At 59.0% G+C, this 19,091-nt stretch overlaps 1 protein-coding gene across 4 annotated transcripts in view; it reads right to left on the bottom strand.

Annotated features, from left to right (window-relative positions):
* Positions 1 to 19,091, bottom strand: part of ANO1 (anoctamin 1) — a 174,233-nt gene that overhangs the window by 23,371 nt on the left and 131,771 nt on the right. For all 4 annotated transcript variants that reach the window (XM_066252273.1, XM_066252272.1, XM_066252274.1 and 1 more), the window contains exons 12-17: positions 18,372 to 18,506; positions 13,672 to 13,832; positions 8,532 to 8,614; positions 5,730 to 5,741; positions 5,052 to 5,123; positions 931 to 1,005 (exon numbers count right to left, since the gene is read on the bottom strand). In XM_066252273.1, coding sequence (XP_066108370.1) covers positions 931 to 1,005; positions 5,052 to 5,123; positions 5,730 to 5,741; positions 8,532 to 8,614; positions 13,672 to 13,832; positions 18,372 to 18,506 — 538 coding nt within the window. The remainder of the gene's footprint in view (positions 1 to 930; positions 1,006 to 5,051; positions 5,124 to 5,729; positions 5,742 to 8,531; positions 8,615 to 13,671; positions 13,833 to 18,371; positions 18,507 to 19,091) is intronic.

Below are 19,091 nucleotides of genomic sequence, written 5' to 3'. Positions count from 1 at the left end.
AATTACTCAGATTCGAGGACCCTGCCCTTATCCCAGCCCAGAAAACCAAGACAAGCCCTGGGGGCCCCCTGGCTCCCAGTTCACACAGGACAGTGGGCTCTCGGGGCAGATGGCCCTGTGGCATCTGGCTCCATCACCTGCTGGCTGGTGGCCCGGGGAGAGGGGCCGGACCTTTGGGCCTCAGTTTCCTCATCAGCTGCAGAGGGTGGGGTCAGGAGAGGCAGGTGTGAGGGCTGAGAGAGATGCTCCTGCTCTGTCTCGGTCTACAGTGGCCAACCCGGGGCCCCCGGGAGCCAGGCCACGGGGCTGGGGGCTGTGCCAGACCCTGAACTTCAATCACCAGGGCTGGACAGAGGGACAGCCATTCTTTCAGTGACCCCAGGTGGCACTGACCTCTTGGGAAAGGACGAAAGCCTAGCTAGCCAGGGGCAGAGGCCTTCCGGGCAGGAGGCCCAAGCACTGTGGGGTTCAAACCCCCTCGCAGAGCCGAGGTGTGGCCGATTCATTCAGATCAGCAGCAGCAGCCGCGAGTCCCGAGTCAGGGACCCTCGGTTAGTCACCGGAGCGGTACCGTCCTGACTCCTGTCCTGTCTGTGCCTTATTTACTTAACCGTCTTCTTTTAGAAACTTGGTTTTGTCTTAAATACTCCCCATGCGATCAGGGTCTGAATGAGGAGCTGCTTGAACGTGTCACTGCCCCAATGAACGGTGTGTGTCCGGGACCCCAGGACTCATCGCATGGACCTCAGGGCATGCAGAGTTCCCTTGGGGAATCACTGGGGGGCCCTGGTTCCTTCCCATTCCAGAGCCGGGGGGGGCACCTCTCCCACCAGCCCCCTCCCACACGAATACACCTGCCACGGTGACGGCTGACCCCGGTCCAGGTGTGGGTAAGCCAACGTCCTCACACCTCAGCCCGTCGGCACTCACCATGAAGACAATGGACACCAGGTTGGTGAAGTAGGCGGGGACCCGGTCCCTCCAGGTCAGCTTCACCTTGTCCGTCTGCAACACAAAACAACAACGCTGGGTCACCTGTGGGAACTGTCACGTGGGGAGAAGTGTATGTGTGTGTGTGTGTGCGCGCGCGCGTGTGTGTGAGCATGAACTTGGACGACAGAAATCCTTAGAAACGCCTTAAAAGACATCGGCAGGCAACGATGGAAATGTCTAGAAACGGCTAGGGTCTCCTTACCCAGGAGAGGATGTCACATAAGAATAGAAGCAGCAGTCGTGTAAAAATGAGATAATCTGTGTAATGAGAATAGGGATATATAATAACGCCAAACGCTTTTCTAAATTAGACAAGTGGACCTCCCTGTCGGGGAGAAGCTTGTGTCTGGAATCCAGGTCGTGGGCTGCAAGTCCCACGTCTAAGATGAGAAGAGCTGAGATGTCTTGCCCTCCGCCACCCAGACCATACTAGTTACTTTTCCTCGGCAAGAGCAGGTTGAAATAAGCCACTACCCGGCCGAATTCAAACGCCACGGGCGGCGTAGCCACGGCGGGCGCGGGGACCTGCGGCCTTGCGGGCTCTCTCGGTAGGGAAGAACCTTAAGTAGAAGCTGGTCACTAACCCGGGATGTTTCAAAAGAATCAGGGTGTTTTTTGTTTTTTTTTCCCCAACAGGAAAATGCAAGTATTCGGCCAAGGAATGCTGCTGAGGACATGACACAGGAGGCCACTCGTTCCAGGGGCGGGTGGCATGCGTGTTAACGAGGAGACGAGGACGGCGGGCAGGCAATGGTGACAAGCACATGTCACAAGCTCCCCCGCCCCCAGCCCCACGGCCCATGGCCCCACTGTAGCCATGCAGTGACATCTCCACACGTCACAGCTCGTTGGGTGTGGCAGGAAGGCCAAGAAGCATGGATGTGAATGTTAAAAAAAACAAAACACAACCCCCCCCCCCAAAAAAAAACCCCCAACACAACAGTCAGAATTTGTTGAGGAGAACGCAATGGACATGTGGTCGTTGCAAACAGTCAAGACTTGCATCGCCCCGAGACAGAAAAGTACCAATTTCACCCCCGCCATGGCTGTCTTAACCCTCTGCTTCCATTTGTTTGTTGACTCTTCTGGAATATTCCGGCGCTTCTGAGGGGAGGTGGGAGGGAACAAGAGAGCACCGCGGGGTGAGGCGTGACCGCGGTCCTGGCCACCGTCGCCCCCCTTGGTGCGCCTGCCACCAAGGCGGATCCGGGTTCTGGGTGTTGCCAACCAGTAAGAGCTGGCGGAGACTCACGTCCCAGGAGGTTAGGGGAGCGGCAGACAGGATCCCGGGAACGAGACCCTCCCCCCGCCCCCCGCCCCAGCACGGGAGGCCTGTGAGCTCCGGCACGCCCAACGCCCGCGCCCGCGCGGCAGCTGTAATTTACAGAGCCCCTCGATGCACAGACTCTGGGGACGCCGGGCATCGGATGCCAGCAGAAAGGGAGACACGCCCAGAGTCATCGTAAGCTAATATGCCAATTAAGGGGTGGGTTGTTGCTTTCCCTCCGCAAATTTGGCGCCGGCACCAGGGCCGGGGGGTGGGGGTGGAGTGGGGGGGATGAAAACCATAAAAGAACCACCGAGATCCAATGAAATAGCAGAGAAAATAAAGGGTGTGGGCCAGCAGAGGCACACAGGGCCTGGGGTCCCGTCACCCGTCACAGCCTGCAGAAATTACCCCCCGTACCTCATTGTTCCCGGGCGATCAAAGGACTCTGGTCACAGCCAAGAGGTGGAGTGACTGTTTGGACTTGGTTAAATCTCTCAACTTAAGTGGATAGGACGTGTGTCACAAAGCTTTTTTTTTTTTTTGTCCTTAGGAAGTAATGCAATGCCCATCCGTGCTCACACTGAGAGGAACCACTGTAAAGCCACAGGGTGGACTGTCCTCGGGCCACACATCTCAGCATAAGCTTGGGGCTGAGGGTGCCTCACCCAGCACAGGGCGGGGCTCCCAACGCCATAGGCGTTCGTGCCTCTCCCTTCAGGAGGGGAAAACAAGCCCCAGCATGGGCCATCCAGGGCCAGGGGGTGCCCGCTGAGGAGGCCATGTGCACGAGGGGTGTGTGTGTGTGTGTGTGTGTGTGCACGCTCTCTGAGCTGTTAGGTTGAAAAGCTGGCCTCCCGACGCGGGGTGGCGGCTCACGCTCTTGTGGTCACTTCCTTTGCACCCTGGCGTCCGGCTCAGACTTCGAGGGCGTGTGCAGAGAAGCGTGACCTCGCTCTGGCTGTAGGAAGACTGAGCTGGGTTTCTGCTGTCATGGAAACGGCAGAGGGGGCTTCTGGTGCACCCACTTTACCCCCTGGGTAGGATGTGGGCGGTTGCGACCCCCAGCCACTCTGAATCAGCAAACTCTGTCCATGTGACACACGACAAGGAAGGATAGGCCCAGGGCTCTGTCCTGATCGGCCCCCAGAGGCTGGGAGTGCAAAGGGCACGCTGCCCGCTGCCGCCCGGATGAACATCTTCCCGCTGTCCCCGTCCCTCCCTTGGAGCACAGAGGCAAACTGCCCCGGCCCCGGTGAGGCGCTGATGGGCTCAGGGGTCTGTTCTGGTTCCAGGCCACGTTAAAAAAAACAAAAACACCTCCTTTCAAAAAGAGTCAAGCACCTCTCGAGGCTGTGAGACTTCAGGTTGCACGCGTGAGACCGCCCACTCGAATGACAGGCGTGGGGGAGGGAAGAAAGGCATTTCCTATAAAAAGGCGAGGGCTGGCCCTGGCCGGTTGGCTCAGCGGTAGAGCGTCGGCCTAGCGTGCGGAGGACCCGGGTTCGATTCCCAGCCAGGGCACATAGGAGAAGCGCCCATTTGCTTCTCCACCCCTCCGCCGCGCTTTCCTCTCTGTCTCTCTCTTCCCCTCCTGCAGCCAAGGCTCTATTGGAGCAAAGATGGCCCGGGCGCTGGGGATGGCTCTGTGGCCTCTGCCCCAGGCGCTAGAGTGGCTCTGGTCGCAACATGGCGACGCCCAGGATGGGCAGAGCATCGCCCCCTGGTGGGCAGAGCGTCGCCCCATGGTGGGCGTGCCGGGTGGATCCCAGTCGGGCGCATGCGGGAGTCTGTCTGACTGTCTCTCCCTGTTTCCAGCTTCAGAAAAATGAAAAAAAAAAAAAAAAAAAAAAAGGCGAGGGCCCAAGTGAGAACATCACGAAAGCAGCGGCTCCCTCTCTCCTCCTCATCGTCTGTGAGCAAAACATGGAACTGGCCATGGGTTCAGGGACCCTGGTCAGGCAAACCCTTCCTTCCGTTTCATCCTTCAACACCGAACACGGGTGTGGGGGGGGGTAGACACAACAAATGCCAAGTATACTATGAAAACGCTGCAAAGCTCCCCGGTTCTTGATGTAGAAATGGTGGCTGAGGTTTGAGATCCTACTCAGGAGAGATCAAAAGCGTTGCTCTTTCTAGCAGGTTTGACAAACTACAGCCTAGGGTCAAATCCGGCCCCTGGCTTGTTTTTTTGTTTGTTTGGTTTTTTTGACAGAGACAGAGTCAGAGAGAAGGATAGATAGGGACAGACAGGAAGGGAGAGATGAGAATCATCAATTTTTTGTTGTGGCACTTTAGTTCATTGATTGCTTTCTCATATGTGCCTTGACTGCGGGCCTTCAGCAGACCAAGTAACCCCTTGCTCAAGCCAGCGACCTTGGTTCCAAGCTGGTGAGCTTTGCTCAAACCAGATGAGCCTGCGCTCAAGCTGGCGACCTCAGGATCTCGAACCTGGGTCCTCCGCGTCCCAGTCTGAAGCTCTATACACTGCGTCACCGCCTGGTCAGGCCCCCGGCTTTTTTTTTTATATATAAATAAAGTTTTATTGGAACACATGCAGGCCCATTTGTTCACCCTGTTGCCCACGGCTGCTTCTGAGCCACCCTGGCAGCACTGAGTCGTTGTGACAGAGGCCCGAAGAGTCTAAATACCTCCTATCTGGCCCCTGTCTGGAGACCGGCTTCGGTCTACACTGCTGATGAACACACAGAGCTCGCCTCCCTCTGGTCCACACCACTGATGCCTGCACAATGTCTCACCGCTGGGAGAGCCGCCAGCAGCGGTCCCGTACCTCTTTGTTCCTGGATTCTTTCCTCAGCGACTTCTCCAAAACTCTGGCTTCATATTCGGCTCGGGGATGGTCCTGTGAAAGAAATCAAGTTGGCCTTTTTGAACTGGGCGTTCGAGAACCTCACCTTGGGCACGCATGGCACACTCCGTCCGTACATTCACCCCGGGCACCCGTGGGGGGACAGTTCATAGCTGGCTGTTCGTACCCTTTCCAACTCAGAACTCGCTGTGTGCGGTCCGTCCTGGGTTCTCCCCCCTTGTTGGGAACCCCAGCCCGTTGGGGAGGCCACAGAACCTGGCTCCGTGCCCCTCTGCGGCAGGTACGCCTGTTCCCCTGCAGCCCACTTCCTCCCTGGGAACACTCAGCCATGAACTGGCCCCACCAACGTCCTATCAGGAGCCAGTGGGGGTTGGCAGAGACAGCAGTTAAGTGTCAGCAAGCGCGGGCAGACCAGAGGCGCCAGGCCTTGGGGAGCCCGGAACAGGTCAGCCAAGGGCACTGGAACAGAAGAATGGGGTTAAGAGACGCCAGAAGGTGGGGAGAAGCGGAGACCCCGCCCGCGGCGAAGGAGCCGCAGGCCGCTGGACGGTAGAAAGAGACAGACGAGGTGCGTGAGAAGGTCCCTCTGCCCCGGAGACAGGCTAAGGAAAGACAGAGAAGTGACAAAAAGTTCCAAACCTTGACAGCCTCCTTCAGGGAACCAGAAACATAGAAACAAAAACAAAAAAGACTGCATTACTTGTGTTGTTTTTAAAGAATTAGGCTGTGTCCTCTAAAGACAATTTTCTCAGGAACCAGGATGTAGGTCAGGGGTCCCCAAACTTTTTACATAGGGGGCCAGTTCATTGTCCCTCAGACCGTTGGAGGGCCGGACTATAAAAAAAACTATGAACAAATCCCTATGCACACTGCACATATCTTATTTTAAAGTAAAAAAACAAAATGGGAACAAATACAATATTTAAAATAAAGAACAAGTAAATTTAAATCAACAAACTGACCAGTATTTCAATGGGAACTATGGGCCTGCTTTTGGCTAATGAGATGGTCAATGTGCTCCTCTCACTGACCACCAATGAAAGAGGTGCCCCTTCCGGAAGTGCGGTGGGGGCCGGATAAATGGCCTCAGGGGGCCGCATGCGGCCCGCAGGCTGTAGTTTGGGGACCCCTGATGTAGGTGATGGATGTGAGTGGACAAGGAGTGCTCGGGGGTCCGAGATCCGCTAAATGGTCAGTCGCTGCTGTAGGTCGAGTGATTTCTGGAAATTCCCAAGTGAGTGCAGGACTGAACTGTCCCAGTCTCAGTTAAGAAGCACACAGGCCAAGGACGGGGACACGGGGTCCTTCCGCTCCCAGGCCAACGGCCCGGGGTCCAGACTTCCCGGAAAGGCGGCCTTTTCGCTTCCAGGAATTCCCTCTCAAAGGGTCCTGGACGGTTACGGGAGGGGGCTGGGGAAAAGACTCACCTTGGGGGCCTTGCTCAGTCCTCTTGGGCATCGTGGCCAAGGGCTTCAATCACCACCCCAGAGTCAAGTGCCCAGGGGGCCAGGTGAAGAGCTCGTGGGACGGACCCCCGAGGGGCTGAACAAAGGGGACTGGCCCCTCCCCCTTATTTTCCCCACCCATGAGAACATCAGGAAAAGGACAGTCTACCTCTTCTTCTAATTGTATTTGTTCTTTATATCGTATTTGAATCTTTCTAACAAACAGCAACAAAGAAAGAACCTGCCCAGGTAGCCGCTGGCCCAGATTCCACCACAGGGGACGAAGCTGGGTCCCATCCTGGCTGACCTCTAAACAGCCATGTGTCCATGAACAGGCTGCCTCTGTCCTGGGGTGGCGGTGTGTGAAACGGGATAATGTGACCCCCTGTGGAAGAGGGTTGAGCCCAGAGGGGGCTAGCTGGGTGACTGGCCATGGGGCACTTACTGGTGCTGGGTCCTCCCATGTGTCTACTGACCCGTTGAGCTCTGCCCTCCCCCCCACCCCACCTCAAACCCTCTTGAGTGAGACCTATTCCACAATCCTCTCTGGAGAAGTGAGGAGGCCGAGGCACAGAGAGGTTAAGCAACTTGCCCCAGGCCACACAGCACGGCAGTGCCAAATCAGAATGGAACCCAGCAGCAAGCCCAGCCCCTGAGGGCCGTGCGGCCCCCACTAAGTGCTGCGCCTCTCCCAGCAGACTCCAGTCCCCTTGCCCACCGAGAGGACCGTCGGCACGGAGCCGCAGCATGCCGGCGTCTCTGACCACGCTAATTTGGGTTGAAGAGCTGCTGACAGATTCAGTTTTGGGAGGGAGCACGTTGGGTGGGGGAATGCAACAGGAATGGAAAAAAAAAAAAAAAAAAAAAAAAAGATGGCCTGACCAGGTGGTGGCGCAGTGGACAGAGCGTCGAACTAGGACGCAGAAGACCCAGGTTCGAAATCCTGAGGTCGCCAGCTTGAGCACGGGCTCATCTGGTTTGAGCAAGGCTCACCAGCTTGAGCAAGGGGGTCGCTGGCTTGAGCAAGGGGGTCCCTGGCTCTGCTGGAGCCCCCGTCTTCCGTCAGGGCACATATGAGAAAGCAATCAATGAACAACTAAGGTGTCACAATGAAGAATTCATGCTTCTCATCTCTCTCCCTTCCTGTCTGTCCCTATCTGTCCCTCTCTCTGACTCTCTCTGTCTCTGTAAAAAAAAAAAAACCCCACAAAAACAGTGATTTTCACACAACCATGAAAGTTCATGAGAGTTTTCTCTTTTTTCTAAAAATAAAATAAATAAGCACGGCGGTTTATAAAATTATGTGGAGACCCGTGTGGCCACACCTTACAGCTCTGCTCTGTGCTGTGGGGACCGCTGCTCCCTGTCATTCCCACTCATCCCACGGGGAGGCCGGCTGGAACTGCCCATTCAGGACCGGGCAGCGGCCAGGCTTCTCCGAGGAGCCCCGGGGAGAGGGCTCACCCGCCTGTCCCAGCGGCCACGGCGTCCTGCACGCCCCTCTCTTGGGAAAGCAAAGGTGCGGCCCTTGCTGTCCCTTCTGCTAGGAAGGGCTCTGCTCCCAGTTCTTGGACACCCGAGTACTGGCTCTGAGTGCAGCCAGCCCCCGGGGCAAAGGCTCAGGGCCGGCCGCTTTCAGGGGGGACTTGGCCTCATGGGGCGGGCGGGCGGTGGCCATTTCCTCCCAGACCCGCCTGGCCTCCCCCAGATAGGATGAAGTCAGCGCGGTGAGTCTTGGCGAGAGACCCTGACCGCGCTGGTGGGTGGGCATGTCCGTGTGAGCATGGAGATCAGAAACACTCCAACAGACATCAAACGGTTGCCCTGGCAACTGCTGGTGATTCAAACACCAGGAACGTGAACTGCTTAGGCAAGGAGCAGCCTCCCTCGTCTGGGTGTCTGGACGCGGGCTTCCACATGAGTCCCCGGGAGGTAACGGGATGGGGGGGGGAGGACAGGAGGGAGGCTATGGGAGGGGCAGGTGCCACCTACTCACCTCCTCTTCCTCGAAGCCTGTGAGGTCCCAGCGATAATTGAGCCTCATCTGTTTCCGCTTCCAGTGCTCCATGAAGGTGGCGGCTGCAGACAAGGAGGAACAAGTCAGAAAGTCAGGGGCCGGGGAGCCCCAAAACCCTGGACGACAGAAATGCATTCTCCCCTTCTGCGCCCTGCAGTGAGTGTGTGTGTGTGTGTGTGGGGTGACGATGCGTTGGAACAAGAATGTCACACGAACTAACTCCTTCAGCCCCCTCCCCCACCCTGCGGCAGAGACGATCACCTTCCCATTTTACAGATGAAGAAACTGAGGCCCATGGAGATCAAATCCTAGCCAAGGTTGCTCATCCAGCGAGGGGCCAGGCAGGCTGGTTCCAGAGCCAGCGCTCTGACCCGTGCTGTATCACCGATCTTGAGGACAACCCCCCCCCCCCCTCCGGCTCACAGGTGGAGTTCCTGTGGTCAGAAAGTGTGAGGGGTGGGCCAAGGCCGCTCACTCATGCTTCACACCCGTGCAGGTGGCCCAGCTGCCGCACCGCACGCGTAGGCGTCATATCCCACTTCCTGTTCCCAACAGACTCAACAGAGTCCAAAGGCCGCCTCCTCCAGGAAGCCTCTGACCATCCTCCTCAGTGTCAGAAAGAAACTCTCTCCTCTTGGGACCTCTCCTGCTCACGGTGTCCATACTGCCTTCCATCCTGACCCCTGTCCCGTGTTAAGAGTGGCCCTTCCCGTGGGTGCGGCAGGGATGCGGCCTCGTTCATCCGGGCCCCCCAGCACACAGCCCGGATCCCGCACGCACAGGAGCTCAGGAGAGCTCCCTGAAAGGCGGTCGGGCTCGTGGGAGCTCACAGCTGGCACGTGGAGATGCACACGACTGGCCGGACCCTTCGTCACCCACGGCGGAGGCTGAGGTCGGAGCGCAGGGCTCACAGAGCGTGGATCTCATCCCACCTCACAGCCATCGCAGGAGGGAGGTGCCCATCCTTCTCCCTTCTTCAGACTCCGCGGAAGCCCATGGCCTCCCTGACCGGGGGGGGGGGGCTCAAAGCACAGGACATGGCGGGGACAGACTCCCCTGCGTGGTCACCTGCTCTGTCCTGGAATGCAGAGAGAACGGACCGTGCGGGCACTCTGTCCGTCTCCCTCCGCGGTTTCTCAGAGCGTGGGCCTGGGATCCGCGGTGACCACCCTCCAGCGAGCTTGTTGAACCACAGCCTCCTGGGCCCCGTGGACCGGGTTCGGAGCAGGCCGCGAGGTCGCGCTTGCGCACGGGGCGTCTAGGAGCACTGACCTGCCCCTCGCCTGTCCTTCCCTCCCCTCCATCCCTACCGGTCAGATGAGTCGGCTGTCCATCCTCCCTGACCCCCCACCCCAAACACGCAGGCGTCCTGGGTCTTGGTTTCGGCGCTCCGCGCAGGCCGCGTCTATCCCATTGCCCTGGCTTGACCTGTCCCAACCGTCTCCGCCGAGGCCGACCCCAGTCTCCCTGATTCCGGATGCCTCCCGGCTGGCTGCTGAACCCCTTTCTCGGTCACTCCCCCCGCCCCCTTCCCCTGAACACTGTGCCTGTGGCCATGGCATGACCCTGGCCGGCCTTCCAGCTGCCTCTTGTGCCAGCTTGGCTCATGGGAGCCCTCAGACCTGACCCTGGAGTCTCAGAGGCCACAGAGGCGAGGCTCTGACCGGCCTGGGGGTTTCTGCAGCTGCACACACCCAGACCAGCCCCGACTCCCCCGTGAGGGCCAAGCTGTTAGAGGCTGGGGGTCTTGCCTCCCAAACCTCCAGGCCCGGAGCGCAGGTGGGGCTCAATCAGTCTGACCCCATCCAGGCAGAGGCCACGTCCTCCTTCAGATGCCACCTCTGAGAGTGGCGACCAGCTTCAGGAACGGTGGCCCCCAGCAGTCACCCGTTTGCTGGTCACACATCCACTTCCTCGGAGTGGAGATCAGAGGCAGGCCCCCTCGGGAACGGCGGGAGCGGCAGCACTCCGCGCTGCCTGTCAGCGCCCCGTGGGGACGGGGCTCGGGCACAAAGGCCTCTGGCCCTTCACTGTGTCTCAGAGTCACCGGGCACCCTCCTCCCTTACCCTCTGAACACGTGTTGGCTCACAAACCCGCTCCCCCCGCCCCCCCCCCCCCCGCCAGCCGTTTAACTACAGCAGGAAATCACAGCGTAGCTCCCCATGTCCCCGTCTAACTCAGGATGACCCAGCCGGGCCACCTGTCCACTCCACTCGGACCCCAGTCAAGGGGAAAGGGGCTCCGTTTGTACCTCTGCCACTTCATTAAAGACCTCTTTCTCCGGCTTCCCAGGGGCCGGGCTCCAAACCAAGTCATTTCCTTTGTTCTGCACAAACCTGACAAGCGGCGAAAACCCATTATTACACCATAATTTCAGAAAATTGATTCTGGAGAACGGCTACGTGGGGGTGGGCTCACAGTGGCTTCGTGTGACACCTTGTGTGAGGCTTTCAAATGTCATCAATTCCAGGCAGCAGGGAAGCGGAGGTCTCTGGGACCAGAGTGTCAGCCCCCGGGGGACGCGGGACCCCACCAGGGAGCGGAGGCCAGGCTGAAACAAGGGCGGGCCCGGAGGCCGTTCCTCTGGGGACACAGCCTGCCCCCTCTCCCAGGCCGCTCTCTGTCACTGTGCAAGCGGACACGTTAACAGCTGGAGCACAGGACGAGGAAGGACGCAGTGGGTGACAAATCGGCAGTGGGAAGATGGTCCCTGAGAGGCTAATGAAGGGATCACGGAGTGGAGTGTGAGATTTAAAAAGAGCAACAATGCAAGATTGTTGCTAATGACTCTTGAGAGCCCTCCGTGGGGGAGGGGCACACGCACCTCTCTGGATCCAGCAAGCAGGCTCTTTCCTGTTGCTTCCGTCTTGACTCATAATATAACCTCCTTTTTCCTAAAGTGAGCGCTTCACCGCAGGGGTTTGGCTTTTTTGTTATCTGCCCCACCCCTCCTCAAACATGGGAATGGGTACACAGAACTAGCATTTGACACTGTTTGATGGACAGGTGGGTTGGCTGTCTCTTAGGGAGACAATGAGACACAGTTGCCTTTTTCCCTCCTAGGGGTTGGGGCGGAGGTGGGAGGGGGGAATGAAACTTTCTGGTGTTCTCCCAAGGATGGGGCTGTTGGTAAGGGCTGGCCGGCACCTCTGAGGGTGTGACGTGGCACAGCTCTGCATGTAGTAGCAAGCTGGCTGCACAGAACGGTGCCGGCTGGGATGCATTTGATCAAACCCCTGTGGTGCCGGCTGGCAGAGTGCCTCTCACGACCCGCCCTGCTCTTCCAGGAGGGCACAGAGCAGGGCTTGGGGGATGCTTGGGGGAGGGGAGAGGTATGACCAGGGCATGGGTCTGTCATGGGCATTATGAACCTGTTAGCTGTGTGATCCTGGGCAAGTTGCCTAGCCTCTCTGGGCCTCGGGGTCCTCCTCAGCAGAGAACACAAACAGAGCCTCCCTCTGCTGCGTGCTGTGGCGGGGTCCCTGTGTAAGCCGTGTGGGGGCCCAAGCCAGGGCCTGGCATGCGGCCCGTCCTTGGTGCTGGTGCCGGTTCCAAAGGAGAAGGCAAGAAGACAGAGGAGGAAGCTGTTCCAGCCTAAATGTGAGGTGGTCCCGGGCGGGCGTTCGGTGTGCACGCCGGAGCCGTGTCGGAGCCGGTGACTGGGGCCCAGTGGCGGAGTATTTGGGGGCGGGGAGCAGACGCGGGGGTCCCTCCCTGCTCTGCCTCTCATGAGGGTGCCAGTCGGGGACCGTGCCTCAGTGTGTGTGTTCATGTGCCCACAGGGGTCATGAAGACACCGCCTCCTGCAGCCAGCGGCTGGAATGAAGCAGCCACCGCCCGTCAGAGGCTCAGGACCGCGCCTGGCGCGGAGGGGGCCCAGCCCACGGGAGCCACTGCTCTTTCCTGAAGGTGGGCTGACGCGGCCCACAGAGGGCCTCAGGTGAGAGTTTAGACTCGGGCTCTGATGTCCCAGGGTCTAGCTGCTGCCACATTTTCAAACAGCAAGTGCTCACTGAAGCGGTGTGCCAGCTCGCACGACCTCACCGCTAGCTCCAGGCACGGTCCGAAGCACGTCACCGGCAGTGACCGGCTCGAGGGTCCCAAGGACCCTGTGAGGTGGGCACCAGTACCACCTTCCACTGTACAGACGGGGAGCCTGGGGCCCAGAGAGTGGGGGCGACTTGCTTGAGGTCTTACGGGTGGCGGGGGACAGAGCTGGGGACGAAACCAGGTCTGGCCTGGGTACGGGCGGGCACCGGGCTGGTACACAGCCAACCCGGCTGGGTTATCCAACAGGACCACCCATCAAGCCGGTGGTCTACGCAGGCGTGGCTCCCCCACGGGGCTGGGCGCTGCCAGGTGGGCCTTCCCAGCCCAGCCTGGAGGGGCAGTCGGGAGGCCTCAGCCGAGCCTCCCGGGCCCAGCTCAGTGCAGGGGGTGGTGCAGTGAGCTGACCGGCACTGAGGAGGGCCAGGTCGGCTGGGGGTGAGGGGTGGAGGGCAGGGAGGGGGTGTGGGGGGATGTTTCTCCAAGGACACAGGGTCCAGAGAGGTGGAGCAGGGGGGAGCACAGCTCGGGGAGATGGGGGATCAGTTCTCAGACCTGACATTTCAATCCTCACCTTGGTCACTCAGGAAGGAGTCCAGTGACCCCGGGCAACCCAGGGGCCTCTCGGGGCCTTGGCTTCCTTACCCGTAAGCTGGGCACACAGAACCTACACAGATGCTGCTGCAAAGATCCCACGAGACACGTGCCCCAGGGCTGGTGCAGGCCAGGGAGGGATGCAGAGCACCGGGCCCTCCCTTGCTCTGACGCAGCTGCCTTCCTGGGCCAACAGACCCTGGTCCCAGGAAAGAGGTCTTGTTTCTAAGCGCAAAGCACCCTCCTGGGTTTTTCATAGGGGGCTCCGGCTGGGTCAGAGTAACCCATCTGCAGCATCTGTGACACAGCAGAGACCTCGGGAACCACAGATAAAGTGGGGGGGGGTTGTTTCTATGGACCGCCCTCCGAGTTCATCCCAGGCACATGCGGCCTGTGGTTACTCCCAAGAAGGACATTAGAGACCCACCCCATTTCGCCTCTGCTCCAATGGCCCAGCGGGGCGGGCCCGGTGCTTACCCCAGAGGGCCATGAAGACGGAGAAGAAGACGGTGGCCGGGTTGTCGAAGAGGTGGCTGGCCCGGGCTGTGGCGCACGCCGAGCTCATCTTCCAGTAGCTGCAGGTCTTGTCACACAGCGGGCACATGGTGATGTTCTGTCTCTGGTCACACATCTCCATGCTGGAAGAGAAGGGAGCCGCCCACAGTCCCAGGCAGGGATGTGCAGGGACCCGGCCAGCCCCTGAGGACCGGACGCCTCCTGGGAGTCATGCCGGGGGTGGGGGAAAGTGCCCCGAGCTGGGGGTTGGCAAGAGCCCCTTGGTCCCCACTGTGGTGAAGAGAGGTAAGGCATGCCGGTCGGCTTCAGCCAGGGCCACGTCCCTCCTTTCCCTCCTGGGCCAGCTTCAGAGACATGTGACACATGCTGTCACTCAGGGCCCCACACGCAGCAGGGCTCCGTACTTGGTTTCATGTTTGGCTGTTACTGTCTTAAAATTCGTATTTTTTTTTTTTTTTTTTTTTTTGGTGAGAGAGAGAGGAGGCAGAGACAGGAAGGGAGAGAGATGAGAAGCATCAATTTTTTATTGTGATGCCTTAGTTGTTCATTGATTGCTTTCTCATATGTGCCTTGACCAGGGGGCTACAGCAGAGCGAGTGACCCCTTGCTCGAGCCAGCAACCTTGGGCTCAAGCCAGCAACTATGGGGTCATGTCTACGATCCCACGCTCAAGCCAGCGACCCTGTGCTCCGGATGGTGACCTCAGGATTTCGAGCCTGGGTTCTCAGCGTCCCAGGCCAACGCTCTATCCACTGTGCCACCGCTTGGTCAGGCTATTTTTGAACAACAGTCCTGCAACTCCTGTAGCTAGTCCTGGGTGTGAGCCCACCCAGACCTTCTGCGTGGGCAGAGACGGCCACCCAGAACTGAGGTGGACCCTGTGGCAGCGGCACCCACAGCCGGTGTGGAAGTCACCCCAAGGAGAGGCCGAGGGTCCCTGGCCAGCCTCCCTCTAATACCCGGGTGCTGTCAAGGCTTGTACTAATATAACGAGTGCTATCCAGGGCTTTACATTAGAGACCCTGGAACTGGAAGAGAATTAGGTGAAGCTGTGGGAACACCACGCCTTCCTGAGCCCTCACTGTGCGCCAGGCACGGTGCGGGTCTCGCTCTGTCCTTGTGGGGGCGGGGGGGACCCTGTGGGGATGGAGGGAACACGTCCGCAAGCCACCTGATGGGGGAGAGCCCCCACAGGGCTGGCTCAGGAAACACAGGGTATCGGGACAGGGCGGTGGGTCGGGCTCAGTGCAGGCTTTTGTTCTGCTGAGTAGACATGACGTCAGGGGCAGGAGCTGAGCTGCTGCAGGTGGGCAGATGGACGGATGGATGGACGGATGGATGAACAGACGGATGAAGAGAAGGCAGAGGGGAGCCACATGAACCCGGAGGGCTTCTTTCTCCACCCCCTAACACGAAGGCTCTTTCTTACTGACACTGAAAAACGCCAATATCGGAAGGCCCTCAGCTGTGCGAGCAGAAGCCAACAGAGAGCTCCAACCAGGCCTGAAAGAGCTTTGGGGACTTACAATCCCGTCTTCACAGGTGAGGAAACAGGCTCAGAGAGGGGAAGTCATCTGCTCAGGGCCACACAGCAGAGTGGGAGCTGAGTCCTGGTCTCTGTATCTGCAAAGCCTGTGACCTGCGCGGCTCATCTGCTGCTCAGAGGCCACAGAGGGGCTCCCCGCTGAGGTCAGGAGGCCCCGGGCCTTCTGTGCCCCCCAGCCAGGTCCTTTCACCCTAGACTCAGTTTCTCTTTCTGGAAGATGAGGTTTGGGAGGCACAAGCTTCGGCCTGCCGTGGCCTGCTCTCTACTGACCTGGACAGGATGTGGAGCTAGCTCTAAGTGACCCAGGCTGACGGGCCCACTCTCAGGGATGAGATGGTCATCTGTGAGGAGGCTGGGGGGGCGGTTTGTTAATTTCTGATGTACAGAATAATTCCTTTATGCACAGAATCATGGCTGGCCCGCAGCAGTGGGTGTTTAGGATATGTCTGCCGAATGGCTCAGGGTGGAGAGGGGATGCCCCTCTTTCAGCACAGGGGGCATTCCGGCTCAACTGTGTCCTTACAGTAACTCACCAAGCACTTAATAATAACCGTGCACCTGCCCTCTGTGCCCAGCTCTGTGCTGGGCGCGGGAACTGGAAAGATAGCTGGTGGCCAAGGCTGCTGGCTTGGCTCTCAGTACCCGGGCAACCACGCACGCATGCATGAGCATGGGTTGGCGGGCACGCAAGGGGCGGGTCATGCAGGGGGCGAATCACGCAAGGGGAGGGGCACGCAGAGGTGGGGCACTGGGGGCAGGGCACCCAGGCAGGTCTGGAGGGGCAACGTGGAGCCAGCCAGCTCTGGATTTGAATCTCAGCCCCACCACTTGGGATGTGCGTGTCCTCAGGCACGTTACTCGAACTCCGTGGGCCTCAGTTTCCCCACCTGCGGCAGGAGGATGCTGAGACCGAACAGAGCCCACGTTACTGGGCTGTCAGGAGGATTACGCAGGAGGCCGGCGAAGCCCTGCATCCGCGCTGGCTCGCGGACGCCACCCTCCTGTTGCAGGAAGAGCCAGGCCCCGGGAAGCGGCAGGGATTTTTGAAAGGAAGCCCAGGAGGAGCCGCCTGGAGGGGTCCATCTCTTGCCCCCTTCCTGAGCTTCCTGTCTCCCGGGGGGGCCTCTCCTGGGAGGCAGAAGGAACCAGTGTGTGAGGGGCAGGGCATCCCAGGGAGCACCGGGACCCGCATCTCTGCCTGCTGTGAGCCCCACGGTGGCCTCAGCTGGTGCTAACGCCAGCCAGACAAAAAGCCTTTTTCCGCCGGTTTTAAACCCTCTGTATCTCCCTTCACCACCTTCAGCCAAAGTCAAGACAAGGAATGGGATGGCTTGTTCTTCGGATCGGACTCCCAGGGGAACGACACCGCCTCCCTGCGTAGTCCAAGGCGCCGACCGCGCAGAGTCTAAGGTCAGACCGGCCTCAGGAATCCTCAGTAGGTGCTGCCTGCCTCGGACCACGTGACAGGAGGCGCTGGTCTGGCTCAGGAGATGGCAGCGCCCTCCCTGGTGGGGGATCCATGCCTGCCTGGGCACAGCCTCCACTGGCATGTGTCCCCTCCGGGGAGGGAGGAAGGAAGGTAAAGTCCCTGAAGTGGCTTCCCAGGGGGACCACAAGGGCTCCCCACCTTCCACCGGCATGTCCCCCCGGGCCTTGGGAATGCAATCCTCACCGAGTCTAGGCCGCTTTCATCTTTGCCAAGGTCACACCCAACCACAGTCACTTCATGTCATATTAGCAAACAAAGGGACAAGCTTTCTCCCGCCTGTGCCCCAAATAACCCCAGAGGCGACATAAGCCAGATTCCTCTAACCTTTGATTTTGGGTGGGTGGAATATTTTTGGTGTTACTCATATAATAAAATGTTATTTACACAAAAGTTTACCGGATGTGGCCTTTCTGTGCTGCAGAAAAGGTCCTAATGAGCTGGTCCCCCAGTTAGCTAAGGACTCACCCACTCTTTGAGGTCACTGGCTTGAGCGTGAGATCCTAGATATGATCCCATGGTCGCTGGCTTGAGCAAAGGGTCACTGGCTCTGCTGGAGCCCCTCCGGTCAAGGCACATATGAGAAAGCAATCAATGAGCAACTAAGGTGCCACAACTATGAGTTGATGCTTCTCATCTCTCCCTGTCTGTCTGTCTCTCTCACTTAAAAAATAAATACAGTACATAAATAAAAGACCCACCCGCTCTTTACTGAGAACAGCAGACAGTTTCCAAGCCAGGGCTTGGCTTTATAGACACGGGGCTGAGTCGTAGGAAATGGAACTACATCGATGTCTTAGGACTTTTCCAGAGAGCCTGGGAGCCCCTGGGCGGCAGGGCCCGCAGGCAGCCCCACTCCGTGTAAACCCAGGTTTGCCCACTGGCACAGCGGCCTATCTTCCTCGCACACAACACGGCGATCCTGGGGTCGGCGCTGGCGGGCCCAGGAAGCAACTAGAAAGGGCCGGGGACGTCGATGCACGCGAGGACAGAGTTTACCAAGCTCGCATGGCCTGACTCACGCTCTGGCTGTCGTTCTGGGAGACTAACACCCCGTGCCAGGCCGGGCTGTCCCTGGAGTCTCGCCCTCTTCCCAGAGCCTCGCGCCTGCCCCGCCCCGCCCCCCGGTGAACAGCAGCAGGAACATGGGCTCTGCGCTCAGCGGGCCCGTCTGCTGTTCTTCCCACCCTTCCCCGAGCCCGGGGACAAGGCAGAGAGAGACCTGGCAGGCTGAGTCCCCTGCCCCAGGGCCTCTGAACGTCACCTGTCTCATCTTCTAACCTCCGGGGAGGCAGTGAGCTTTCCTGTCACGTAACGACTAAAAACTAAAAGGGGGGGAGAGTGGGAGAGAAAGCTTCCGAGGACGAGAAGGATCGACTATTAGTTTTCTTTCTGATTTTGACAACAAAACGTCTCCTAGGGTAGGGAGTTCGTGCCCCCAAAGGGCGTAGGTAGGCCTTTAGGCTGGCAACAAAGCCCCTGGCACGGGGCCCCTGGTCCTGCCAGCGCGTGGCCGGCATGCCGTGTCCAGGGCGGAGCACGTGCGCAGCGGGAGGGGTGGTCCCCGGCCCCAGGAGGCCTGCAGCCGGTCGCAGGCATGTGGTCTGTTCTGGGTCAGGGCCTGCCTACCTGGGGATGTTCTCGTTGACGGTGACGCATCCGTAGAGGAAGACGATGACCCCGACCACAGAGGCGGGGATGAGCATCTGCGTGTACACACCCAGCCAGGCGAAGTACAGGCCGATCTTCTCCCCAAAATACTTCCTGCACCGCGGGGCGAAACCAGACAGAGACGGGCTTACTCTCCTTCTATACCAGTGGGGAGACGTGTCTGTGTCCCCCTCCCCCGCTAGCTCAAATTGGGGCCACCTGTTCTCTGGACCAAGAAGTAGAGAGGGCGAGTATCTGAGCCAGGTAACCAGGTTGCGGGGGGGGTGGTCTCTGTTTTTTCCTACGCCCACCCCCTGTGTTTTATGCTCCGGGAAGGCGGTTTGTGATGCCTATGCTGGTGGGCGTGATGAATGACCCCGAGGCGCTGCCAGCTCCTGTCCAGGTCCCGTTTAGCTAAGACTTGGAACTGATTCTGGCCTAAAGGTGCCAGGAGAACCCACTGCTCCTCTTATTAAGTGTCTCTGGTACCGCGATGGGTTTAAATGAATTTCCATGGGTTGAGCTCCAGTCTACATTGTGCCCAGAGGACACACACTGCTTAATCTGGTCTGTCCCCCTTCCTGCCCTCAGGACAGAGGTCCTCTGGGAGAGGACAGACTTGGAGGCAGCTCTGTTTTCTTTTGTTTTCTGCCTCTCAATACAACACAAGAACCCTGCCGGCTGCCTGGCTGAGTCAAG

Source organism: Saccopteryx bilineata, chromosome 1 (assembly GCF_036850765.1).
Source record: "Saccopteryx bilineata isolate mSacBil1 chromosome 1, mSacBil1_pri_phased_curated, whole genome shotgun sequence".
In the NCBI taxonomy this organism is placed as follows: Eukaryota; Metazoa; Chordata; class Mammalia; order Chiroptera; family Emballonuridae; genus Saccopteryx; species Saccopteryx bilineata.
Note: the sequence above shows the minus strand (reverse complement) of the source record. Positions and strands in the feature narration are given on the sequence as shown.